We start from the raw sequence: 24,269 nt of genomic DNA on the forward strand, positions 1-24,269 counted from the left end.
TCCCCAAATACAGTCTATCTGTCACTGCAACACTCCACTCCTGGACCAACTCTTCAGTCAGGGTCATCACTGCTGTGATGAACACCATGACCAAAAGCAACTGGGAAGGAAAGGGTTTATTTTCTAAACTTCCACATCACAGTCCATCATCAAAGGAAGTCAGGGCGGGAGCTCAAGCAGGGAAGGAACCTGGAGGCAGGAGCTGATGTAGAGGCCATGGAAGATGCTGCTTATGGCTTGATGGCTTCCTTCCCATGGCTTTCTCAGCCTGATTTCTTATACATCTTCAGCCCAAAGATGGCACCATTGACATCAACAGTTAATCAAGAAAACGTACCTCAGGCTTTCCCACAGGTCTTCTAAAAGCAAGGTCTAGCTTCTGAAAGTTGACATAAAACTAGCCAGCACAGTTTAGATGGTTTTTTCTTTTTCTTTTTTGAGGAAAAAAATAACAACAACAAAACCCAAAGACTTACTTTGCTGCAGACTTCTGTATCAAAGGTGAGATCAGATGGAAACGTATATAGGCTGGAAGAAAAAGACCACAGATAAAATATAGATGGTAGAGGCCTCAAATATTTTAACACCTACTATTTTCTCCTAATGTGGCTTTTAAAATCAAAATAAACTACTAATCCTTAAAGCTTCATTACATGTTTATTCTCTTTTATCCCTTCATACTTTATGTTTATTCCTAAAGCTTTTAAAGGGAATCTTTTTTTTTTAACCATTCCAAATATAATATCATAGAAGGCACACTTTAACCTATAGGAATACCAAACATACAGAAAGGTCTACGAATAACCATATTTACCAGTAACTTCAGATAGGCAAAAATATTTATAGAAGTATACATGTCAGGAACATTAGTCAAGAAACTCAATGTTCATAGACGTCAGAACGAGAGCCATTCTCTAAAGAAGCTGACTAAATGGCCATCACTATTTCTAACAAGCCACTCAAGGGACTACATTGGTGCAGCCTCAGATTCCCAAGCCTGGGGACAAAGTGGGGCTCGCATCTGGAGGTCAGCCTGGACGTACTGAGTAGAGTTTTGGAGTAAGGAGGCATGGGGAGGAAGGGTGAAAGGGGCGTGTCTAGGTTCAGGACACTCATCAAATGGCAGTCTCACACTATGACTCCAAGCTGCCACATACAAGAACAACACAGTTGGGGCCACCACCTAAAAGATATGGAATTTAAAGAATCTGTTTACCCCAAACTATACATGCTCTATATGCTAGGAGTAAAGGGCAGAGATAAGCAGTTGGGGAAGAGTTCCCGTGACAAGTTTAGATTAGGTTTTCTATTGTATCTAGGCATAATTTTCAAATAATATAATCAATCCTTTAAGATGGTCAAATATCTTGTTCTAATTTCATTGTTCTGAAAGAATAAATACTTAAAAACAATTTCTGTATAGAATTGATTTTTTAAGTTGTGTGTAGGTCAGGGGACAATTATTAGAAGGTGGTTCTCTCCTCCTACCATGTAGGTCCTGGGGATCAAAACCCGGAGCACAGGCTTGGTATGGGGTGCCTTTAGCTGCAGAGCTGTCTCACCAGCCCCACAGCTGAATTTCTACTTCCTGGAAAGCAGAGTATCTATATACACGCCTATAAGCAGGAGCACAATATTAATTTCTAGGTGTAAAAAGGGGCTTCAAAGAAAGAGTAGTGGGGAAGGAGACAGCAACAGGAGCAGAGAGGTTGCTACACAGGAGAAAGACTTCCCTACTTACCTCCTTTAGAGCACAGAGCTTACCTTTGGGGATTTTGAATTTGTTGTCCTTCTTATACCATAGGCAACCTTGTGGAGTATTCACAATTTTCGCGGGGTATTCCGTTTCAGGGCAATCAAAAGCCTTCAATGTAAAGTCCGTGGCTAACAATAAGAACAAAAGAATGACTGTTTTTCAAATACTGGAATACAACGTGCACTTGACCTTACATTAGATGAAAACTGAAGCTGTCTAATTCCCAACAGTACATGCAGTTTATTCTTTTTCTCAAGTAATTGCTAACTAGGAGAAAGCGGCCTTTGGGTCAGGGTACTTGTATAACTCAAGTTTGAATGAACATATTCTTCAGTAAGTGTATCTTTTGCCAATCTTAAGGACTCTAAAAGATTACCAAACAGTTCTGCTTAAATAAAGCTTAACTTGTCATTTCAAATTAATGACAAACTACTTAATTAACATGTTAGTTAGGTAAGAGATAAGAGACAGTTAAAGAAAATGGAGAACAAAAGTGCACATGCTGTATTTATTAAAAAGTACTGATGGGGCCCGAGAGATGCTCAAGAGCACTGGCTGTTCTTCCAGAAGATTGGGGTTCAGTTCGCAGCACCCACATGGTCACTCACAACCATCTCTAACTCATGCCATGTGGGTGCTGGAAACTGAACCCAGTTCCTCTGCAAGAGCAGCAGACGTTCTTAACCATTAAGCTTGCTCTCTAGCCTGACGCAGCATGGTAAAGATTCATCACATTGTAATATGTATCAATACTTCCTTCTTTACATGACTAAAGAATATTGTAAAGTATGTGTGTATCAGTCTGGCTCATTGACCTTGAGACTTGTGACTAGTGTGGTGCAAGGACATGGCTGTGAGGACTGTCTCATCTCTGGTGGGTATGGATGGTGAATGGACTGCTGGGAAGGAAGGTGTCCTGAGTAAACTACAGTCACGAACATTCATAAAACCTCCAGATTTTAATTTAATTTTCTCACTGAAACTTAGAAATCTATTTGCCAATGCAAGCTAATAGGTCTGCAGACACATGTCTATTTAGAACAAAATGTTTTGAAATAACACCATTTCTATATGCAATTAAACATTTGCCTATTTTCCTTTCGCATAGACTATAAGTTTTCAGCAATCATCACAGCAAACTCAAGCCCACTATGTGGACTTCCTGGTTCATCTTTAACACATTTGCTCACTGGGGAGGGCAGGTGGGGGACAGGGACAACCTGCAGGAGCTAGTTCTCTCCTCCCACCATATGGACTCCAGGTGGGGGACAGGGACACCTGCAGGAGCTAGTTCTCTCCTCCCACCATATGGACTCCAGGTGGGGGACAGGGACACCTGCAGGAGCTAGTTCTCTCCCCCACCATATGGACTCCAGGGATGGAACTCAGGTCAGAGCCAATGGCAAACACTTTCCCTTGCTAAGCTGGACCTAATCTCACAGCCTTCTAACAGTCTCTTCCCCGTGAAAGGAGCATCTGTGAATATTAGGAGTCATGTTCCTCTGTGACTTGGATAAATCGCTTTGCATTTCTAAATTTGTTTTTTTTTCTCCAAAACTGTGTTTTCCAGTGGAAGAAAAACAAAAGAAAAAAAAACCAAAGAAAATAGTAATTCCCATCCCAGAATACTGCTGATATCCTAAAATATGGGTTCACTGATAAACAGCATGTACTCCACAGCTGTGTCTTATCACCATGTGGATCCACACACCATGATGACTATTTTACTGACCTATGTACTTGTTTTCAGCTGGAAGGTGAAGATCTGGATTTAAGTCAAAATTACTCTTCCACAGTTCAGCCCAAGAGTGTTCAATATCTGTAGAGAGAAAAAACAAACGAATCCAACAAATAATGTAACACCCAGAATTCTCTTCACAAGCCAGCCATCAACTGGACTTCACCACTAGATCTCTCCTCAGGCATAGCTACAAAACCTAGAAACTCATTAGCAAAAGCAGGACCCAGCAGCATTGCCATCATCTACGATAGCATTCAGAATGAGAACTCAGGTCTCACCCAGAATCTCTGGTTCAGAGTCAGTCTTTCTTCCTGTACCTCCCTCCTCTTCATTTCTAGAGACAGTCTCATCTACAGCCTGCACTATGCCCTAACTGGAGCTCCTCCTGCTTCAGTTCCTGGGTACTGGGATTATAAATATATGCACCACACGCAGACAGAATCTATTCTGGATCTCCAGGTGACACACATGGAAGGCTGACAATGTTCTTTTTGCTCGCTCTCTCTCGCTCTCTCTTAAAGAATAGTTTGGTATTTTAGTTTGCGTAGAGAAGGAGCTAGGCAGTGATGCCTAGAAATGTTTAGAGAAACATTTCCCTAAAACAGTGTTTCTCAACTTTCCTAATGCTGCAACCCTTTAATGTTCCTCAATGTTGTGGTGAACCCCTCAACAATAAAATTATTTTCATTGCTAGTTCATAATTAATTTTGCTACTGTTATGAATTATAACATAAATATCTATGTTTACAGATGGTCTAAAGAGGCCCCATCAAAAGATCACCCAACCCCTAATAAGGCTGCAACCCACAGGCTGAGAACCATTGCTCTAAAACAAGATGAAAGCAAGGGCTGCCGTGCACCTGGAGCTGCAGGCAGGAGGGTTCTGAGTTCCAGGCCAGTCAGAACTACATAGCAAGACTTTGCCTCTAAAACATTAAGTAATATCAACGAATAACAATGCATAAAAAATAAAAATCTATCTACCAAATAATCAATTAAGTAGGATATTTTCACTAATTCCAAAATATAAATATAGCAGAAAAGAACTGCTCACAAAGTATAAGTAAGTTTCATTCCCAAATAAAGTTTTAAAAACTTATACTTGGGGCTGGAGAGATGGCTAAGAGGTTAAGAGCACTGACTGCTCTTCCAGAGGTCCTAAGTGGCTCACAGCCATCTGTAATGAGATCTGGTGCCCTCATCTGGCCTGCAAGCACACAGACAGACAAAACACTGTATACATAATAAATAAATAAATCTTTAAAAAAAAAAACTCATACTTTTGCCAAGCATAGTGGTATACTCCTTTAATCCCTGCATTCAGGCAGCAGAGGAAGGCAGATCTCTGTCAATTTAAGGCCAGTATCCTGGTTGGTTTTTGTCAACTTAACATGAACCTAGACATATCTAGAAAGAGGGAATCTTAATTGAGAAAATGCCTCCATCTATATTTGCCCACAGGAAGGTCTGTAGGATATTTTCTTGATTGGTGGTTGATATGGGAAGGCCCAGCTCATTCCGGGTGGTACTACCCCTGTCGGGTAGGGGCCCTGGGTGCTCTAAGAAAGCAAGCTGAACAAGCCAATAAGCAGCTCCTCTGTCATCTCTGTTTCAGTTCTGGTTTCAGGTTCCCACTCAAATTCCTGCCCTCACTTTGTGGTGATGAAGTGTGACCTGAGAGTTACAAGAAGAAATAAGCCCTTTCCTTCCTGGGCTGCTTTTGGTCGTGATGTTTCATCACAGCAGCAGAAACCTAACTATGGTGCCAGGAGTGGGCACTGCTGTGGCAGGACAGACCACATCTGTCGGGGGACGGTAAAAGGACTTCAGATCTTTGGACTAAAAAAGTCATTGTTCAGAGTTTAATGAGCTATTATGGGAAGCTAGAAGATAATGCTAAGAATAGTGCAGACATGAGAAACCTTAAGACTGCCATCCTGAGCCTGGTAGGGCAGCACACCTATAATTGCAGTACTCCACGGCAGGGGCCAACAGATCTCTGGGAGTTTGAGGCCATCCTGGTTTTACGTAGCCAGGGCTATGTAGAGACCCTGTCTTTAAAAAGAAAGAAAAAAAAAAAGAAAGAAAGAAAAAGACAATAATCCTGGTCTATACAACGAGTCTAAGGTTAGCCAAGGCTACAAAGTAAGACCCTGTTTTTAAAAAAATTAATAAAAATTAAAATTATATATGCATGTGCACACATACACATTTTTGTCTCTATAAGAACCATCAAGTTAACATTCCAAGCTAATGGGGCTGGAAAGATGGCTCAGCAGTTAGGAGTACCTGCTGCTTTGCACCCACAGAGCAAGTCACAACTGTCTATAACTCCAGTTCCATGGGCTCTGACACTTTCTCATCTCCTCAGGTATCCACATAAAATAATGGTTCTACAAAAATAATCTTTTTTTAAAAATCCCAACTGAGTTAGATGTATGTAACTAAAGGAGGATGATCACAGTCTCTTACCTTCTATGCTATACTGAGTCCCAAACCACTTCTCTTTAAGGTCACACCTTCCCTCATTAGCACCAGACAGAAGAACGAGGTTTGCCTTCTGAGGAACGAGCTGATTAAGGGCTTCAGCAATGACCTAACAAAGGGGACAGTGACATGAGAGAAGGGAAGGGAAAAAAACGTAGTAACAATTTAAGTGAATACACTCCTGTTAGAAAAGCAATTGTTACCCTAGTGTCTTGATGTCAGTGAACTGTTTCTAATTCATGAACCTCCTAATTTATAAACTTCTCTAAGCTTATTACTATTTCAAAAGCTTTATTTTTACTTCTATTGAGATAAAATTGACAAACATCAATTATTGTGGTTCTCATGGTGCTTTACACGCTGCGCATCTGGACCCTCACGCTCTGATGGGACTAGCAACAAATAAGCAGGGCTGTCATTTACTGTACTATCTGTGGGTGGCAGGAAGCAAAGTTTAACATATGCTATTATCTTGGGCCAGGCAACTCTTTATGGTTGGGTCCTATCTTCTGCATTTTAAGATAGTTCATACAGTCTCAGGCTTCTACCCAGTAGGTCCTAGGAGTACCCCATCCCCCTTCCCTAACTGTCCCAAACAAAATACCTCCAGACACTGTCATATACTCACTGAGGGCAAACTACCCCAGGTTGACAAAAGCTATCCTATTGGAAACTAACTTGTTCCCCAGGAGTAGAGGCATGGCTAACCAACTGTTGCTCACTTGCACACAGTATTATATGTAAGACTTTAATCCCTTGTAGCCCTGGAGATTAAACATAGAACCTTATGCATGCATGCTAGGCAAACTCTCCTCCACTGAGCTACATCCCAAAGCATTTTTTAACCTTTTATTTTGAAACAGGATCTTAACCTGCAGCTCAGGCAGACTTGAGCTTGAGGTCCTCCAGCCCAGCCTCCCATCAGACCCGGTCCGTAAGTAATTTCTTCCCCCCGCCCCACCCCGACCTTTTCCTTTTTCTTTGGGACAGGGATTCTCTGTATAGCTTTGATGGCTGCCCTGGAACTTAGTCTGTAGACCAGGCTGGCCTTGAACTCACAGAAATCCGTCTGCCTCTGCCTCCTGAGTGCTGGGATTAAAGGCATGTGCCACCACACCTGGCTAAATTAATTGTCCTGAGTTTCCAATTACAAGTAGGTGAGGCAATTTTTTTAAAAACAGAATGCACAGAACCAAACTACATAAATCTTAGAAACTGCCTTAACTATTTTAAGTGTCTCAGCACTCGAAAATTTACAAATGTTGTATAATAATTTTTGATTTTCATCCTTTATATATGAGTGCTTGCCTAGCAAGCAAGAAGCCCTGGGTCTGCCAGACACTCCCACATGAACTAGGCATGGTGATGCACGCCTGCATTCATAGCACCTGGGAGAAGTAGAAGGATCAAGCGTTCAAGGTCACCTTCATTACAGAACTAGTGTGAGACCAGCCTAGGATACATAAGACTGTCTCCAAAAAACCAGAAAAGACGGTCTTGTAAAAGAGAGTCGTGAGAAATCACTCGGATCAGTCTTCTGTTTGAACAAAGATTCTGACTAAACTTAGCACATTCTCTCCATTCTCACAGTTCTTACAAACACTACAGATTTGCACTCTCCTCCTTCCTAAAGCAAATTCTAAATGGGACTGCTCCTTACCTCTGGCTGGTACTGGAACAGAAGCTGGTCTCCGGTGAGGAAGTCCTGCAGTGGGTACAGCTGCATGTTCTCACACATGTTCTCCACGTACTCCACCGGATCTGTCTGTAAGGAGGTACAATTGTTAGTGATTTAGACGAGAACTGCATTGCTGTCCTTAGTTCTCACAGCACACATCCGTGAGGCAGCAGCAGCCAAGTGGCTCTAACGGGACACTTCATCACTGGAAGAGAATGCTCAGGACTCTAGGAGAGCAAGCCCATGCTGCTGTGCCGGTAAGCTGCACCTGCAACGTGCCACCCCGAGCCCAAGACCAACCTAACCTACTCTGCACCAGTCACACCCGCCCCACACTGTGCACATGACTGCTATGTCAATAAAGACCAGGACTCAACACTGAAGTACCACTAGTGAAAAACTACTCGTAAGATGAATCAAACTCGCCGCATGATGATGGTGCACACCTTTAATTCCAGCACTAGGGAGGCAGAGGCAGGTAAATTTCTGTGAGTTAGAGGCCAGTCTGGTCTACAGAGTGGGTTCCAGGACAGGCTCCAAAGCTACACCGAGAAACCCTGTAAGGCTGAGTCAAACTGCAATGTGTCACTAGATAAGAGCAGGGACAAGCAGAAAAGTAGAAGAGTGAGTATCAATAGAATGAGGCAGGGGCTGGAGAGGCAGCTGACAGGCACAGGCCCCACAGGACAGGGACAGTGACACTGCTCTGCACAGCAGGAGGATAGTTAAGGGTAACAACAAATATTTTGAAATAGCCAGAAAAAAAAAGGAATTTAAACACTTCCTAAATATACACAAATGCAGAACCGGAGTGGGACAGAACCAGCTACCAACGACAGAGAGCAAACAAGCTCCATCGGGAGCAGAAGACAGGTGCAAATCCAGTCCTGGAAGCCAACCCAGTCCCAGGAGACTGGCAGATCAGGACTGAGCCAGCCACCAGATCCAGAGACAGTGATCCCCACCAGAACAGGTACAACTCCAAGTCAGGGACTTCTGCAGGAGGGGATCCAGACCAGGATTTACAGAAACAGAGCAAAGCCGGCAACCTAGGCCAAAGTAGGCCTGAGATAGCAAACTGCAAGTGAGCAGAGCAAGGCACAGGAGTGCTGAGCTATCTCCAGGAACCAACCGAGTAACCAACAGGGTGTAGAAGGCCACTTCCCGCTGCCTGTTTGGCTAGCTTTACCCGAAATAATTACACGGAAACTGTACTCATTTAAACACTGCCTGGCCCATTGTCTTCAGTCCCTTATTAGCTAACTCTCACATATTAATTAACCCATTTCTAATAATCTGTATATCACCACGAGGTCGTGGCTTACCGGGAAGATTCTAACCCACCTCCATCTCAGAGAGGAGAGCCATGGCGTCTGCCTTATTGCCTTCTTCCCAGCATTCTGTTCTGTCTACTCCGCCCACCTAATTTTCTGACCTGTCAGGCCAAGCAGTTTCTTTATTAATTAACCAATGAAAGCAACAGAAATACAGAAAACTCACCTATATCAAACAGGGTAACTAGAACTGTGACACTCACTAACTGTACCATGAGGAACAATGATCTGAGCTTTGGATTCACTGGCACCTAGAAGATTATTCAACAGAATCTCAGACAGCCCCAAACACACCTATTAGAGGAAAAGATGAATAGAAAAAGTAAGATTACACGCTACACCACAAAGAGCAACACAACACCAGTAAGACCTGAACAACCAAATATGGATGAACCAGAAGAAAATGACCTAAAAAATAACTTCAAGAGAATGTTTGAAATTCTTAAAAATGAAATGAGAAATTCCCTTAAAGAAATTGAGGAAAGACAAACAAAAAATTGGAAGATATCAACAAATCACTTAAAGAAAACCAAGAAAAACAAATCAAACATATAAAAGAAACTATTCAGGACTTGAAAACTAAAATAGAAACAATAAAGAAAACAAAGGCTGAAAGAATTATAGAAACAGAAATCATGAGAAAAAGATCAGGAACCACAAACACAAGCATGAACAGCAGAATACTAGAGATGGAAGAGAGAATCTCAAGCACTGAAGATACAATAGGGGAAATAGACTCATCAGTTAAAGAAAACATTAAATCTAACAAAAGCTTAACCCAAAATATCCAGGAAATATGGGATACCATTAAAAGGCCAAATCTTAGAAAAATAGGTATAGAAGAAGAAGAAGTTCAACTCAAAGGCACAGAAAATTTATTTAAAAAAATCATGGAAGAAAACTTTTCCTACCGAAAGAAAGATAAGCCTATGAAGATGCAAGAAGCTTATAGAACACCAAAGTAGACTGGATCCAAAAAAAAGTCCTCTCGTCACATAATAATCAAAACACTAAATATACAGAGTAAAGAAAGAATATTAAGAGCTGCAAAGGAAAAAGATCAAGTAACATATAAAGGTAGACCTATCAGAATTACATCTGACTTCTCATTGGAGACAATGAAAGCCAGAAGATGATGTCAAACATTATGCAGACATTAGGAGACCAAGGATGCCGGCCCAGACTACTATACCCAGCAAAACTGCCAATAACCATAGGAGGACAAAACAAGATATTCCATGACAAATCTAGATTTTACCAAAACCTAGCCACAAACCCAGCTCTACACAAAATACTAGAAGGAAAACTCCAATCCAAGGAAGATGGTTACACCAACAAAAACACAGACAATTGATGATCTCATAACAACAAATCCCAAAGAAGAAGAAGAAAAAAAAAACACAAAAATTAACACCACCAACGATGAAAACTAAATTAACAGGAGATAGCAATCGCTAGTCATTAATATCCCTTAATGTAAATGGACTCAACTCAGGTATAAAAAGGCACAGGCTAACAGATTGGATACAAAAACAGAATCCATCCTTCTTCTGCATACAAGAAACACATCTCAACCTCAAAAACAGACATCATCTCACAGTAAAGGGTTGGAAAAAAAAATATACCAATCAAATGGACCTAAGAAACAAGCGGTGTAGCTATCCTAATATCTAACAGAATAGACTTCAAGCTAAAATCAGTCAAAAGAGACAAAGACAGTCATTTCATATTAGTCACAGAAAAAAATCCATCAAGAGTAAATTTCAATACTGAGCATCTATGCCCCAAATACAAGGGCACCCTAATATGTGAAAGAAATACTTCTAAAGCTTAAATCATACATTAAACCCCACACACTAATAATGAGAGATTTCAATACTCTACTCTCACCACTAGACAGGTCAGTCAGAAAATAAAGAGAGAAATAAGAGAACTAACAGATGTTATGACTCAAAAAAAACCAAAACCAAAACAAAACAAAAAAAAAACCCTACATCTTGAATTTTGCAGAAAAATGGATGGAGCTAGAAAACATTATTTCGAGTGAGGTAACCCAGACACAGAAAGAAAATTATCACATGTACTCACTCATAGGTGGTTTTTAAACATAAAGCAAAGAAAGCCAGCCTACAAACCACAATCCCAGAGAACTTAGACAACAATGAGGACACTAAGAAAGGCTTACATAGATCTAATGTACATGGGAAGTAGAAAGTAGAAAAAGGACAAGATCTCCTGAGTAAAGTGGGAGCATGGGGACCTAGGGGGTCATTCAAGGGGGGAGGGAAGAGGCAGGAAGGAGAGCAGAGAAAAAATTAGAGCTAAATAAATATCTATATCTATCTATTTATCTATCTATCTATACACACACACAAATGTTTTAATAACAAATATGCCAATTACTCTGATCTGAGCATTACACATTGTATATATGTAGTAAAATCACACTGTACTCAAAATGGGCATTATTATATTATATAAAAATAAAGTCCCTAAGAAAAAGTTATATATCAGTTAGTAGTATGTTATCTCAATTTAAATATGAAAAATGACCAGTTCTCTGGTTTGTAAAGTAGAAATAACATTCCAGGAATAAAAAGTAATCACTTCAAGTGTTTACTGCACACACAAACACACTGTGGTTTTTTGAATGAGAATGCCTCCCATAAGCTCATTTTTGAATACTTGGTCCCCAGCTGGAACTATTTGAGGATTAGGAGGTGTGGCCTGTTGGAAGGGTAGGTGTATTACTGAGGGTGGGCTGTAAGCCTCAAGAACTCAGGTGAGACACTGCAGCCATTCTGTTTCATAGAGTAAGACTTTGATTTCAATTTTGGATGGCTTCACGGATAGAAAACATATACAGAGGAGTCAATAGTATCTGGAGTTTCTACAACCTTCCTCATAAGCTCACATCCTCACTACTTATGGTTCCCTGCTGTGGGATAATGCTCTTGTACACTGTACACTGGCTATAAACCACAGCTCTTGGATATAGAGCCCTTACGTCAGTGAACAAAATCAGAGAGACCCTAAATTTGGTTGAAAAGAAATTACATATTTTCATTAATCTCTAATTTTTTTTTAGTATAACAATCAGAGGCTTAGTGGTAGAATACCTCTCTAACATGCAAGTTCTATCCACAGTACCATGTAAAGATAAATTAATAAAAATATCACTATCAGCAGTATACATGGTAATATGAGCAGTGTCTATGACTACTAGCCACAAAAACTACAATACAGTAGTTAAAGGTATTTAAAATGGCATGTATTGTCACTGCTGAACAACTCTGAAAAATCACTAGACATTCCACTGGATCTTCTTACACAAGAAAGACACATATTACTATTTTACTATTCTGAGCATTTTATTTCTATATTATTCTGTGAACTGTACTTTTACATACTTAAAGAGACTATTCTATGGGCTGTACATTAACAGTATTGTTTCAGTGTTAACTTTACCAATTGTGGCAATATACTTGACTGAAATGGTATATAAGAGAATGCCTGTGTGACAAAGACACTGAGAATGAAATACAGATGGCTGGTGGTGGCACACACTTTAATTCCATCACTTGGGAGGCAGAGCAGACAGACTGCTGTGACTTCAAGGCCAGTCTGGTCTACAGAGTAAGTTCTAGGGCAGTCAAGGCTACGAAAGGAAATCCTGTCTCGAAAAACCAAAAGCAACAAACAAAAGATACACATAGCGAGGAAAACAAATGAAAACTATCACCAGTGATTTCTAGGTGAGGGTATGCCAGCCATTCCTGTGCAGTGTCAGCAGCTTTTCTACAGCCTACGAACTGACAGTATGCGTTATTCTGAGGAGCAACTCATGGGCTTCAACAAACTTCCAAAGGGCATGAATACATACGAGCACATACACCCCTTCTCTAAACATTTTACCTTCAGTATTCTGCAGTACTTTCATTTGCATGTCCTCATACTACACACATACAGGATCATTAACTTTTTCATAATGCCCTAAAGATCATTTGTATGTATGCATGCGTGTGAACATGGGTGAACTCAACCATGTGTATGCCAAAGGCCAAGGCTAAATGTCTTCCTCTTGAGACAGAACTTCCTACAGAGACCAGGCTAGTCTGAAACTCAGAGATCCACCTGCCTCTGCCTCACATGTGCTGGAATGAAAGGCGTGTGCCACCTTGCCAGGCCTCCTCTTATTTATATGGGTACCAGAGATCCAAACTCAGCTCCTCATGCAAAAATAGCAAGTAGTGTACTCACGGAGCCACTGTCTGGGCCCCACAAAGCTCTTACCAACGTGCTTTCAATTCCCTGGAACATAAACAAACCTTATGTCTTTGCCAACTTCAATTCAAATTTACCATCTCCATGAAGATCTTCAATCAAGGAAAAACTCCTTTTCCTTAGACTCCCAAAGCTCAAGTGTTCTTAATATTACACATGGTAATTGCTATTGATTACCTTGTAAAATACCTTTATAATATTTGAATTCCTAAACTACTAAATCCCATGGCAAGCTCTCAATTGAATGTTTATCAAGGGGATAGACAAAACAGGTGATTAGATAGAAAGACGGTCATACATCATGATCTATGTCATGGGCCTAGGCTTGCCCTTTAACTTAAATGCTAAAACGAAAGGTTATCTTGAGAGGCACAACTAAAATTCCAGTGAAACTTCCATAAAGTGGGACAATGGTCACACAGAACACATGCAAAATGTGTACACAAAAAAACTTGTTCACAGAACACACGCAAAAATAATCTGCCTTCCAATACCTGTTCTTGGTAATGAAATTCATTATCCTCAATTTTCTGAATCTCTTCAAAAACTCTGTGAAAGAGAACATGACAATTAGAAAATATATTAAAATTTCTCATTGCAATCACCCACAAGAGGCATAAAAATAAAAAGAGCTAGCTAAATAATAGTAAAGGTTATAGTCTGCACTCAGATGGAGAGGGACCAGGATACAGAGCCAATAAAGCAAACAGCAAGAAATGCCAGAACGCCATCTTGTAGGACTAAAGCATGTCTGAAAACAAAATTGTACCTGGATCAACTCGGTTTCATTCTAAGAAATTTTATTACCTTTTTTCCGGACCTAGCTTCTGCAGCATTTTTAAATACTGAAAGACAGTATGAGCAACCTGGAAGCAGAACATTTCATTAATCTTTTGTATAAAATCATATCTAGAGAAAAGAAAAATAACTCCATTTAATTACTTACCTCATAGAAATGCTCATATCCCTCATCGGTCAATGTAATAGAAATGCTGAACACAGAGTAAGTAGAATTTTGCTCAAAACCTGTCTCACCATTTCCACCAAACAATGCAAGAGCCCAGCACCTACAGTTGGGAAAGTTAATCTAATAAGTGTTTAAATTAACAATGTCAACAAGCTTTCTTTGTAAAATTTTGGAACCTGAGTTTTTGATGTAAACATATACTTTAAGTGTTAAAGGGGTTTTGTTTGTTTGAGACCAAGTCTGACAACATAACTCTGACTGGCCTTGGACTTGCAGTAATCCTCCTGCCTCTGCTTCCCCAGAGCTGAGATTACAGGGTTGTGACACCACATCCAACAACAGTAAGTTTACAAGTTCCAATTTTAGGAGTTCAAAGAATGACAGTACATTTAGAAGTCACCAGAAAAAAACGGTAGTCATCTTTCCCTGTTTAAGGGGAAGACTAATAATAGATATGGTACAAGGAGTTTTATGATGTCAATGTGATTCTTAATGAAAAAATAAAATAAAAACACAAATTAACTATTTCATACAGTTACTAGGAAACATTTCAGTTATCATCTTGTTCTAAAAGTCTTAAAACAAATAAAATACAACACAACTCAGAATGTCAAATGAGTTCTTTGAGCTTTTAAGCTATTCTACATGGTTATCCAATAAAGCAGCACAGAGAGTAGATTGTTTCCTGGCTAAAATAAAACAAAAAACTTAAATCAGAGGGTATACATCAAAATGAAGCATTTCCAAGTCCAACAGAGCTCAGTAAGAAGAATGACCACATGTATCAAAAAGCACATTGCTCACATCCTAAAAGGCTCATATATATACTCAATGTCATTAAAGTTCTTAGTAATAACTACCCTCTCAATGCGAATGTTCTGGAACACAATGATATCTTCAATAGTATTTCTTGCAAGTTAGCACACAGGTAAAAAAGACAAAGAAGAAATTAAAGGTGCTACTCCAGATTCTAAAGTTCTGTTTCTGTTGTTCGGCTAGAAATAAAACAGTTGCAGAAATGCGTTAGGACACACTCTACTAAGTCAATTTGTCGAGACAGGGTGTCTCTGGATGGTCTTTGCTTTTCCTGGAACTCATTCTGTAGACCAGGATGGCTTCAAACTCACAGAGATCCACCTGCCTCTGCCTCTTGAGTGCTGGATTAATGGTATGAGCCACCATTATGTGCCTGGCTGCACATACTTTTAACTCCACGTGTTCAGTATGATTTTTCTACCGTCCACCTTTTGGGTTGGAAATCCTAGAGAGCCACGGCATTTAAATAATTGACTTACTTATCTAACCTTCTTATATAATTATGGAATTAACTGTTAATCCCATACATAATTTTTTAACTTGTAATTATTTCTAACACAAGCTAAAAAGACAGCTTTTAAGAAACCTTAAAAATATAGTTATTAAAATGACCTAGGTAATTACTATGACTATAACTAGTGTTTTAATTCTAGACCTCATGGCAGCTAAAGCAGAGGAATGCACGGTAAAACCTACTATTTATTATTCAGAGATTGTTACAGAAATAATTAATAATGGAATACTTGCTTTTTTCTAAGGTAAGAAAGAATGCTGCCTTTGCCTTCATGTCCAACCAGCCAGGAAATATAATGAAGTGGCTTCACCCTTTAAAAAAAAAAATTAATGGTCAGAAGTCAAAAGAAGGTTTAAATATACCAGATCTGAGAATCTAAGATTATTCTTATGAAAATTCAGTAAACATGAAACTCTCAAGCAGTTAACAGCCACAATATAAAGACAGAAAATGGTAAGGCACTTCATATGAAGCCACATTTTGCAGGAGAAAGGGGTGGTACTTCTGTTTTTGAGTTTTTTTGCATGTGTATGCATGTGTGTGTGCTCATGGTCCAACGTGTGCACTTGCATGTGTGTGCTCAGATACATATGCACATGCATGCATGTGGAGGCCAGAGAAAACTCTCAAGTGTCAGCTTTATGGTCTCCATCCAGCTCCTCTGAAACAAGGTCGCTCATAGGCCTAGGGCTTACCAATTAAACTAGCTGGCAGGCCAGTGAGCCCCACAGAGCCTCCTGTCCCTGCTCCCTAGCTCCCTCTATCGTAATATAGATTATCATCTTAGAACCCAATATATGAATCAGTGTCCAGAGATTTTTACAATATCTTTCACTACTGTATCAGGCTCTAGGATAAAAAAAAAAATCCCTAAAGGTTTGACAATCTAGAGTCTAGTTTCAATTTCCTTCAAGTATATTTCTCTTTTTCTCTTCATCTGACTAGCCACCACTACTCACAGAACCTCACCCAACAGTCAGTAACTACCATATAATAATAGTCAACTTAAAAATATGTTGTTCAAAATTTTTCACCATTTATTTTTACTACAATTTAAAGGTGTGTTTCTTAAAGAAAGATTTATCAAAAAAGAAAAAGGATAGAAAATCCAATTAGGCTACAAAATCCAATTTAGTAGTATTTTTGTAACACAATGAACACACAGGGACTACTGATACTGAATACCGTGGCCACCAAAAATTTAGTAAGTCCTTAAAAATCAAAGTATTATTTCAGCTCTGCTAAGCAATTCTCAAAGCCTCGACAATATAGATTAAAATATGAATTGAATGACGTACTAGAAAGGCACAAAGTAAAGCAGCTGCTGAATGAGCCCAGCTAAACTAAACATTTGTATCTGAACGAAACTAATAACACTGCTTCTCTGTGAAAAACAGCTTTCCACTAAAGCTAATTTACTGGGAATTCCCATATCTGGGGTATAAAAATGACTGATAATGACATGTTAAATAAAGGATCAGGCCTTACAGAAGAGTTGGATGGAGGCAAACAAACAAACCCACAACAACTTGTCACTTCCTGTAACTTTCAGTATTTATTCAAATACTCCATAAGAGGATAAAAAGTCAATGTTGACAGCATGTGCTGAGATCCCACTCCCATAAGAGATGTTTTATATTTGATTCTTTTTAGTTTTTACTTTATGTGTATAGGTGTTTTGCTTGCATGTATGCCTGTGTACCACATGCATGCAGTGCTCATGGTGGCCAGAAGAGGGTGTCAAATTCTCTGGAACTGGAGTGATAAAATCCATGTGGGTGCTGAGACTCAAACTCAGGTCCTCTGGAAGAGCAGTCAGTGCTCTTAACCACTAAGCCATCTCTCCAACCCCAATATATTCAATGTTTTAATGTCTGAAGGATATAAAACGAGCTACTAATGTTGGACCATCTTTGAGGGCAGAGATAAAGACAGAAGAACATTTTAGCTAATGGCCTTTACTATTAGTTTAACAATGTCAACATTTCGTAAGGCATTCATAACTACATATTCAATATAAATATTGCTTTTGCTATATCATTCTTATAATACACACTTTCCTGCTTTCTCATTATAGTCATAATGCTTTTGTTAATTTCAGTTGGCTTGATTGTTCAAATATTCTAGCATGTAACAAAAAACATTTACTAAGCTCAAGGAATACACACTGCATCCTCTCCTTCTGCTGGGTTTGCCTGTACAGCTTTGCTTTGTTGGTAGCATAAGAAAAAAGTAAGATGGGCTGGTGAGACGGTTCCATAGTTTAGAGCATGCACTGCTCTCGCACAGGACTCAACTTTGTTCTCAGCACCTGTGTTGGAAAGCTTACAACCACCAGTGACTCCAGCTCCAGAGGACCCAACACCCTCTGCTAGCTTCCACAGGCATGTGCACTCATGTGTGCATATCCATATGCAGACACACACATACACAGACACACAGACAGATAATTTAAAAATAGGCTGGAGGTGGTGGTGCATGTCTTTAATCCCAGCACTTGAGAGGCAGAGGCAGGTGGATCTCTGTGAGTTCAAGCTGCAGGTCAGCCAGGGCTGTGAAGAGAATCACGTCTCAAAGACAAAACAAATTGATTTTTAAAATAAGCTAAATTTATATAAATTCATGTGCATTTATTTATTATACAGCATTTGTAGAATTGACTGTTCCTTACCTAATAAAACCAAAATGAAACAAAACAAAAACTGATTGCCGGAACTGTGCTGCTCGTACACAAACTGACATTTTTAACCTGGTTTACGTAATGTCCCTAACTCACAGAAGCTTTGTGTAGCCCTGGCTGTCCTGAAACTTGCTCTGCAGACCAGGCTAGCCTTGAATTCACAGAGAACTTCCTGCCTCTGCTTTCTGAGTGCTGGGATCAAAGGTACGCACCACCACCAACTGGCTTAACCTTCATTTTTGATAAGCAAAAGATACATTTTATGAACAAATAGATTATAAATTGATATATTTCATCCTACAAATATTAAAAATAATTAGAAATATAAACATCAATGCCAAATATTTGATTTCAAAGACTTAGGTAAAGTAACTCATTATTAAAAATTCTAGTTTTTATACTGAGAAAAGCCATGAAATACCTAAAGACTTGAATAATCTAGTAGTTACACTCTAGTTTATAAGACACCCGAGTTTTAAATATAGAAACCCCAAACTTAAAACACCCAAGTCTTCTCTATATTATGACCCCAGCTCCATATTTAACGAAGCAAACCTCCCTTGACCTCTTACCTGTAATGTTGCTGCTGAGGAGGAAGTGCCCATGTGATGGTCAGAGCATGAATTTTTCTGATTGGAACAACTAAACAAAAATCCCAGAAGAACTGGTATAAGCATTTGTCTATAACATTTTCTGTCATAAGAACATATTTTTTGTTCAATATATTTCATCCTCCAGCAATCACAGATAGTTAAAATGTAGTTGTTACTTCAAGTTGCCAATTTTCTAATTTGAATAACTGTTTTAAGCAAGAATGAAAAAGAACAATGAGAATGTGAAATGCTACAAGGAATGACCCCTTCTGGCAAGCAGGTGCAGGACTAAGGGCAGGAGGTCCATGTGAGACTCGCTCTCCTCTCCTAGGGGCACTGCTTGCAGGATCTCGATAAAACTCACTTGCATTTAAGACTTCCTGAGTCTGTTTCTCATGATAAAATGTGTGTACTGGCTAAAGTATTTCTGGAGAATATGGATCTATAAATAGAAAATCCAAAGCTAGAAACAGCAGAAAATATTCTCAGGATGAAGCCTGCAGCGGAACGGATGTGCCAAATCCTCCTGACCAGAGGAAGTGAGGAGAGACTGACACTGGGTAGAGGAGAAGAGAGAAGACCAAAAGAGACTGGAAAAAGAAAAAAGAAAAAGAAATTCCATGATTAAAAGAACAAAGAAAAAGAAGAAACATAAAAATGGCTCTGTAACAATCACTATTGGCAAATTGAAAGGAAATTAGAATATGATCCTGTAACAACTCATTGTACACTTTCTACAGGTGCCAAATTTTAAAAAGATTATATATTTTTTTAGAAATATATATTTAGTAAGTATATATTTTTATAATCTTGAATATTTAAGTTAATTTACCTATAACATATCAAAGGAAATTTGCCAAAACAGGCTCTCTTTCTGGTAAGTCTTAAAGATGCCCTTCCAGTTCCCTGACTCCTGAGGATGTCTTCATTTAACAAATACCATTAGGTATAATGAAATTTCAAAAAATAATTTTTAAATGATTTTCTCTCTTCTACTTTTACTTTCTTAAGGTTAAATGAAGAAGGAGGGGAAAAGACAGAACAAAAGGAGTACGGGGGGATCTGAGGGAAACATGAAACAGACCAGGCAGCAGCAGGGCACTGCTGCTTGCCAGCGGCTTCTATCTGCCCCAACTGGCTCGCCATTGCCCAGTGAGTCTCTTTTCAACAGTCATAATGTCTGCTGTGTTTTGCATTTTCAAAGACAATTGGAAGAATTTTAGGAAACATGCTAAAATTATTTCAAGCAATATTAAACCTTAGGTTCACAAACCTCTATATAGTTTGTTAAAAGCTGGTGTGTCAAAAGGATCCGTTAAATGGCCAAAGTCTGGTTTAGGTAGCCCACTGAAAAGAAAACAAACACATCAGGATTTAATAGGGAAAAGCCTTTACGACAGTATCATCGGGTACTCCAGCAACTGGCATGTTTGTAAGCCATCTACTCTGGGCAGTGCTGGCTACAGAGCATTCTCTGCATGAGCGAAGGGACAGAAATCCTGACTGCACTCTGCTCTCTTGTCCCTATCATTTCTGCCTCAGTTGGTGCCATTTACTTGGAGCTTTCCTCCTGTAACAAGTACTTTAGTTAGTAAGGCTGTACTAGAAATAATTTGTTTAAATGTAACAACTATATGCAGAGTGATTAGATATAAATCACCACTGTTGGGGCTGGAGAGATGGCTCAGAGGTTAAGAGCACTGACTGCTCTTCCAGAGGTCCTGAGTTCAGTTCCCAGCAACCACATGGTAGCTCACAGCCATCTATAATGAGATCTGGCGCCCTCTTCTGGCCTGCAGGCACACATGGAAGGAATGTTGTATACATAATAATAAATAAATAAATCTTAAAAAAAAAATCACCATAGTCTACAAGATAATTCTTCAATAGAAAAAAACATTCCACATTCTAAACAACTGACAAAAGAAAAGAAAAAAAATATAACAAAACACCTCTCAAAACAAAATTCGTTAGGAGAGGCAGGTGTGCATTACATGCTTCTCAACTCTTATCATAGCTCCAAATGCCCTGGACAATAGCAGAAAAGTAAAAAAATAAAAGCAAAAAGAAGATCTTCAGAACTATTGCTTACTATAAATTTACAAGCATGTAATTTTTTAACTATAGAAATACTTTCCTAGCTTTTCTACTCAAAAGCTATACAATCTTGACTAAGCTAGTAAACTTCCTTAGATCTCAGTTTATGATCTTTTCAAAAAAGAAAACAAAAGAAAAAATACATTTGGGATTCATACAAAAAGGTGTGCTCTTTAATGGTGGAGACTTGTAACTTACAGAAAGTGACTGTCTTACTTGTTCGGTATCTGAGAGAAGATCTCTGTCACCCACTTTTCCAAAGTGTCCAAGGTTTCTTGAAGGAAGATAACGAATACACATGTGGTTAGTCATTGTAAAGAACTGTAGATACGCTGGTATCTGTTTTTATACACATTTGAATTAGGCGAACACTGACTGGTGTAAACCAGTTAGAAAAAACTGCACAACACCCACTGTTTTTTAGACTCCAAGTTTAAAAAAACAACAACAAAAACTTTTGTTTACCACTATGCAAGCATGAAGAGGCAAGAGACACGAACACACCAACTGCCTTCCTGCATGCACTCCAACATACATCACCGTTTCTGTTCTCCCCAGACTAACCCTTCTCTCTTTGGTATCCTAACATGGCTTCCAGACTCTACCAGGATATATATATATTGATACTGTACTATATTTGCTGAGCTTTTCCCAAAATTTTTCTTAGAGTTCAGGTATGAGCATCACGGTGAATCTTCATTGTCAGCTTGGGTGGGTTTAGAATCAAAGAAGACACACCTTGGGCATGTGGGTGAGGTCTAATTTAGGAAGACCAAACTGAATGTGGGTGGTCCCATCCCATGAACGAGTGGTGTACACTGGATAACAAAGTGGAGAGAAGGATGTCAGTGAGCACCACCTCTGCCTTTGTGTGTCTTCTGCAGAGGATGTGAGGACCAGGCACACATTCCCATTACAGTGAATTCCACCCTCACAAGCCAAAGAAAAGCTTCTTTACATTGCTTCTGTCAGCCTTTTATCACAGCAGTGAGAACAAGAACAAATATAATGATAATTTCTAACTTTTGATTCCTTTCCTAAACTGCATAATTAGTCTTTTGAAATTTCTATTAAAACACAAGATGAAAAAGAAAACCCTTCAGATGTATCTAAGTGACCAACCCTAAGGACAGTGTGCGTCAGTTCCAACCAGATCCATAAGTTCTAATAACTCTCGATAAATGAGCTCAAGGTTTTGTTCAGTGGCAGACCATGTGATTATTGTGAGATACCCAGAGCTTAATTCCTAGTACTTCAAAAAAAAGAAAGAAATTAAAGTATAAAAAAATATACAAATTAGACAAATCAAATATTAAATTTAACTTAAACTACTTTATTTACACAAATATTTGAATTTTTGTTAAATTTATTTTGTGCATGCATGCATGTGTGTGTGTGTGTGTGTGTGTGTGTGTGTGTATTCATGTGTACCACTGTCTATGAGAAGTCAGAGACAACTTGTAGGAATTGGTTTTTTCCTTCTACCATGTTGGTCCCAAGAACTGAGCTCAGGAAATCAGGCTTGGAAAAAAGTACTGAATCTGCTAAACCATTTTGCTGGCTCTGTATGTGTGTGTGTGTGTGTGTGTGTGTGTGTGTGTGTGTGTGTGTGTGTACAAGTGGAGACCAGAGGTTGACATTTGGTATCTTCCTCAATTGTTCTCCAACTTTTTTTTTTTTTGGTAACTTACTCCTGCTTGCCTTCAAAAAAAACTACTTTTAATGACATTTATTGTGTGTGTGAAGGTCTGCCATATAGACTTTGTAAAATGAATTCACACTTGGTACCTTAACCAACTGAGCCCTAGTCCCTCCACTTTAACATTTTCAACTTGGCCTCACTGAACCTGGAGCTTACCAATTCAGCTAGACAGGCTAGCCAGCAAACCCCAGGCATCCCTATCTCTGCAGCCCTAGTGCTGGGATCATAGGTGCAAGACACTGTGCTTGCCTTTTAAATGGGTACCTGGGGATTCAAACTCAGACCCTCCAACCTGTGACACAAGCTCTTCCCTAACTGAGCCATCCATCTCCCCAGACCCAATTATTTGACATTTAAATAGTATAATGAGAAAGCATGAAAATCAATGTAATCTAGATTATATGGGATTTTAATCAAAATTCTATTGTTTATTTGAAAATTTTATAGTAAGACTTGGGAAGTTAAGGTAGGTGGATCTCTGAATTTGAGGCCAGGTCAATCTATACAGAAAATTCCAGGACAACCAGGGCTATATAGAAAAACCCTGTCTCAAAACTAAACAAAAATCTAATAATGTAATAATCTAATAATGTAATATTAATCAGCATGTCAAACAGTAAAAGAAAACAAAGAAACAAAATGCCTGGGTAAATAAAATTTCATATACATGAAATAATTTGCAACAATTTATAAATTAATTTCTGTACTAAAACAGCAATATATGTTACAAATTTAGAGTCACATTTGTGGATTAATTTTGAAAAGTGAGAAAAATGTTTCATATGTTATGAGCATTGATCTCAATTTTGAAGAGGTTTTGGCAAAATCTTCTAAGAAGGAGAATCATTCAGGTGAGGGTCAGTTGTTCTAAAACAAAAGAAAACTACCATGTTTTTCTCTTTTTCTTTTTTTTTATGCTTTTGTTTTTGTTTTTGCTTTTGTTTTGTTTTTTGAGACAGGATTTTTCTGTGTTGCTTTGGAGCCAGTCCTGGAACTAGCTCTTGTAGACCTGGCTGGCCTCGAACTCACAGAGATCCGCCTGCCTCTGCCTCCCGAGTGCTGGGATTAAAGGCGTGTGCCACCACCGCCCGGTTGTTACCATGGTTTCTTAAATGAGACACTCACATGATAATAGCACAGGAGGAAAGGTGCACGGGCATTCTTCAAGCTTGTACATTTAAAATACTTCTATCATTGCTAAGAGCTGCTCTTAATCATCTTATAGGATCTTAAATAAGGATGAACAAACAACTTCCCCTATAAGTTTATAATCAATCTGTATTAAGTATAAAACCACAAATTGAATCATCTGAAACACAACAGCCAAGTCTGAAATTCCAGAAGGTCAAGGCTATATGAGGCCCTGCTCAAAATCCTAGATGGCCTGTGATTACATTGGTATACTCAGACACTTGAGATTAGCCTATAAATAAACCCGTTTCAATGAGAAAGAATTTGTATGAAATGATCTTATATTTCTGTGAACTTCGTCATTACTTTGTAACATATTGAAAATTTAATTTCCTCCAATTTTTAAAAAATATTCTATTTTTATTTCTGTATAGTGGAGTGTGTGTGTGCGCATGTGTGTGTGTGTACGCATGTATGTGTGTGTTGTGT

The 24,269-nt window shown here is 38.9% G+C and overlaps 1 protein-coding gene across 2 annotated transcripts in view; it reads right to left on the reverse strand.

Annotated features, from left to right (window-relative positions):
• Nrdc (nardilysin convertase) overlaps positions 1-24,269 on the reverse strand; it is a 68,966-nt gene that overhangs the window by 11,733 nt on the left and 32,964 nt on the right. For both annotated transcript variants that reach the window (XM_048453351.3, XM_048453352.3), the window contains 12 exons: positions 21,164-21,221; positions 20,124-20,197; positions 18,830-18,899; positions 15,811-15,888; positions 14,227-14,347; positions 14,088-14,146; positions 13,775-13,829; positions 7,645-7,749; positions 5,970-6,093; positions 3,489-3,575; positions 1,765-1,884; positions 477-528 (listed from right to left, as the gene is read on the reverse strand). In XM_048453351.3, the coding sequence (XP_048309308.2) occupies positions 477-528; positions 1,765-1,884; positions 3,489-3,575; positions 5,970-6,093; positions 7,645-7,749; positions 13,775-13,829; positions 14,088-14,146; positions 14,227-14,347; positions 15,811-15,888; positions 18,830-18,899; positions 20,124-20,197; positions 21,164-21,221 (1,003 nt within the window). The remainder of the gene's footprint in view (positions 1-476; positions 529-1,764; positions 1,885-3,488; positions 3,576-5,969; positions 6,094-7,644; positions 7,750-13,774; positions 13,830-14,087; positions 14,147-14,226; positions 14,348-15,810; positions 15,889-18,829; positions 18,900-20,123; positions 20,198-21,163; positions 21,222-24,269) is intronic.

This window comes from Myodes glareolus, chromosome 3 (assembly GCF_982192425.1).
Source record: "Myodes glareolus chromosome 3, mMyoGla1.1, whole genome shotgun sequence".
In the NCBI taxonomy this organism is placed as follows: Eukaryota; Metazoa; Chordata; class Mammalia; order Rodentia; family Cricetidae; genus Myodes; species Myodes glareolus.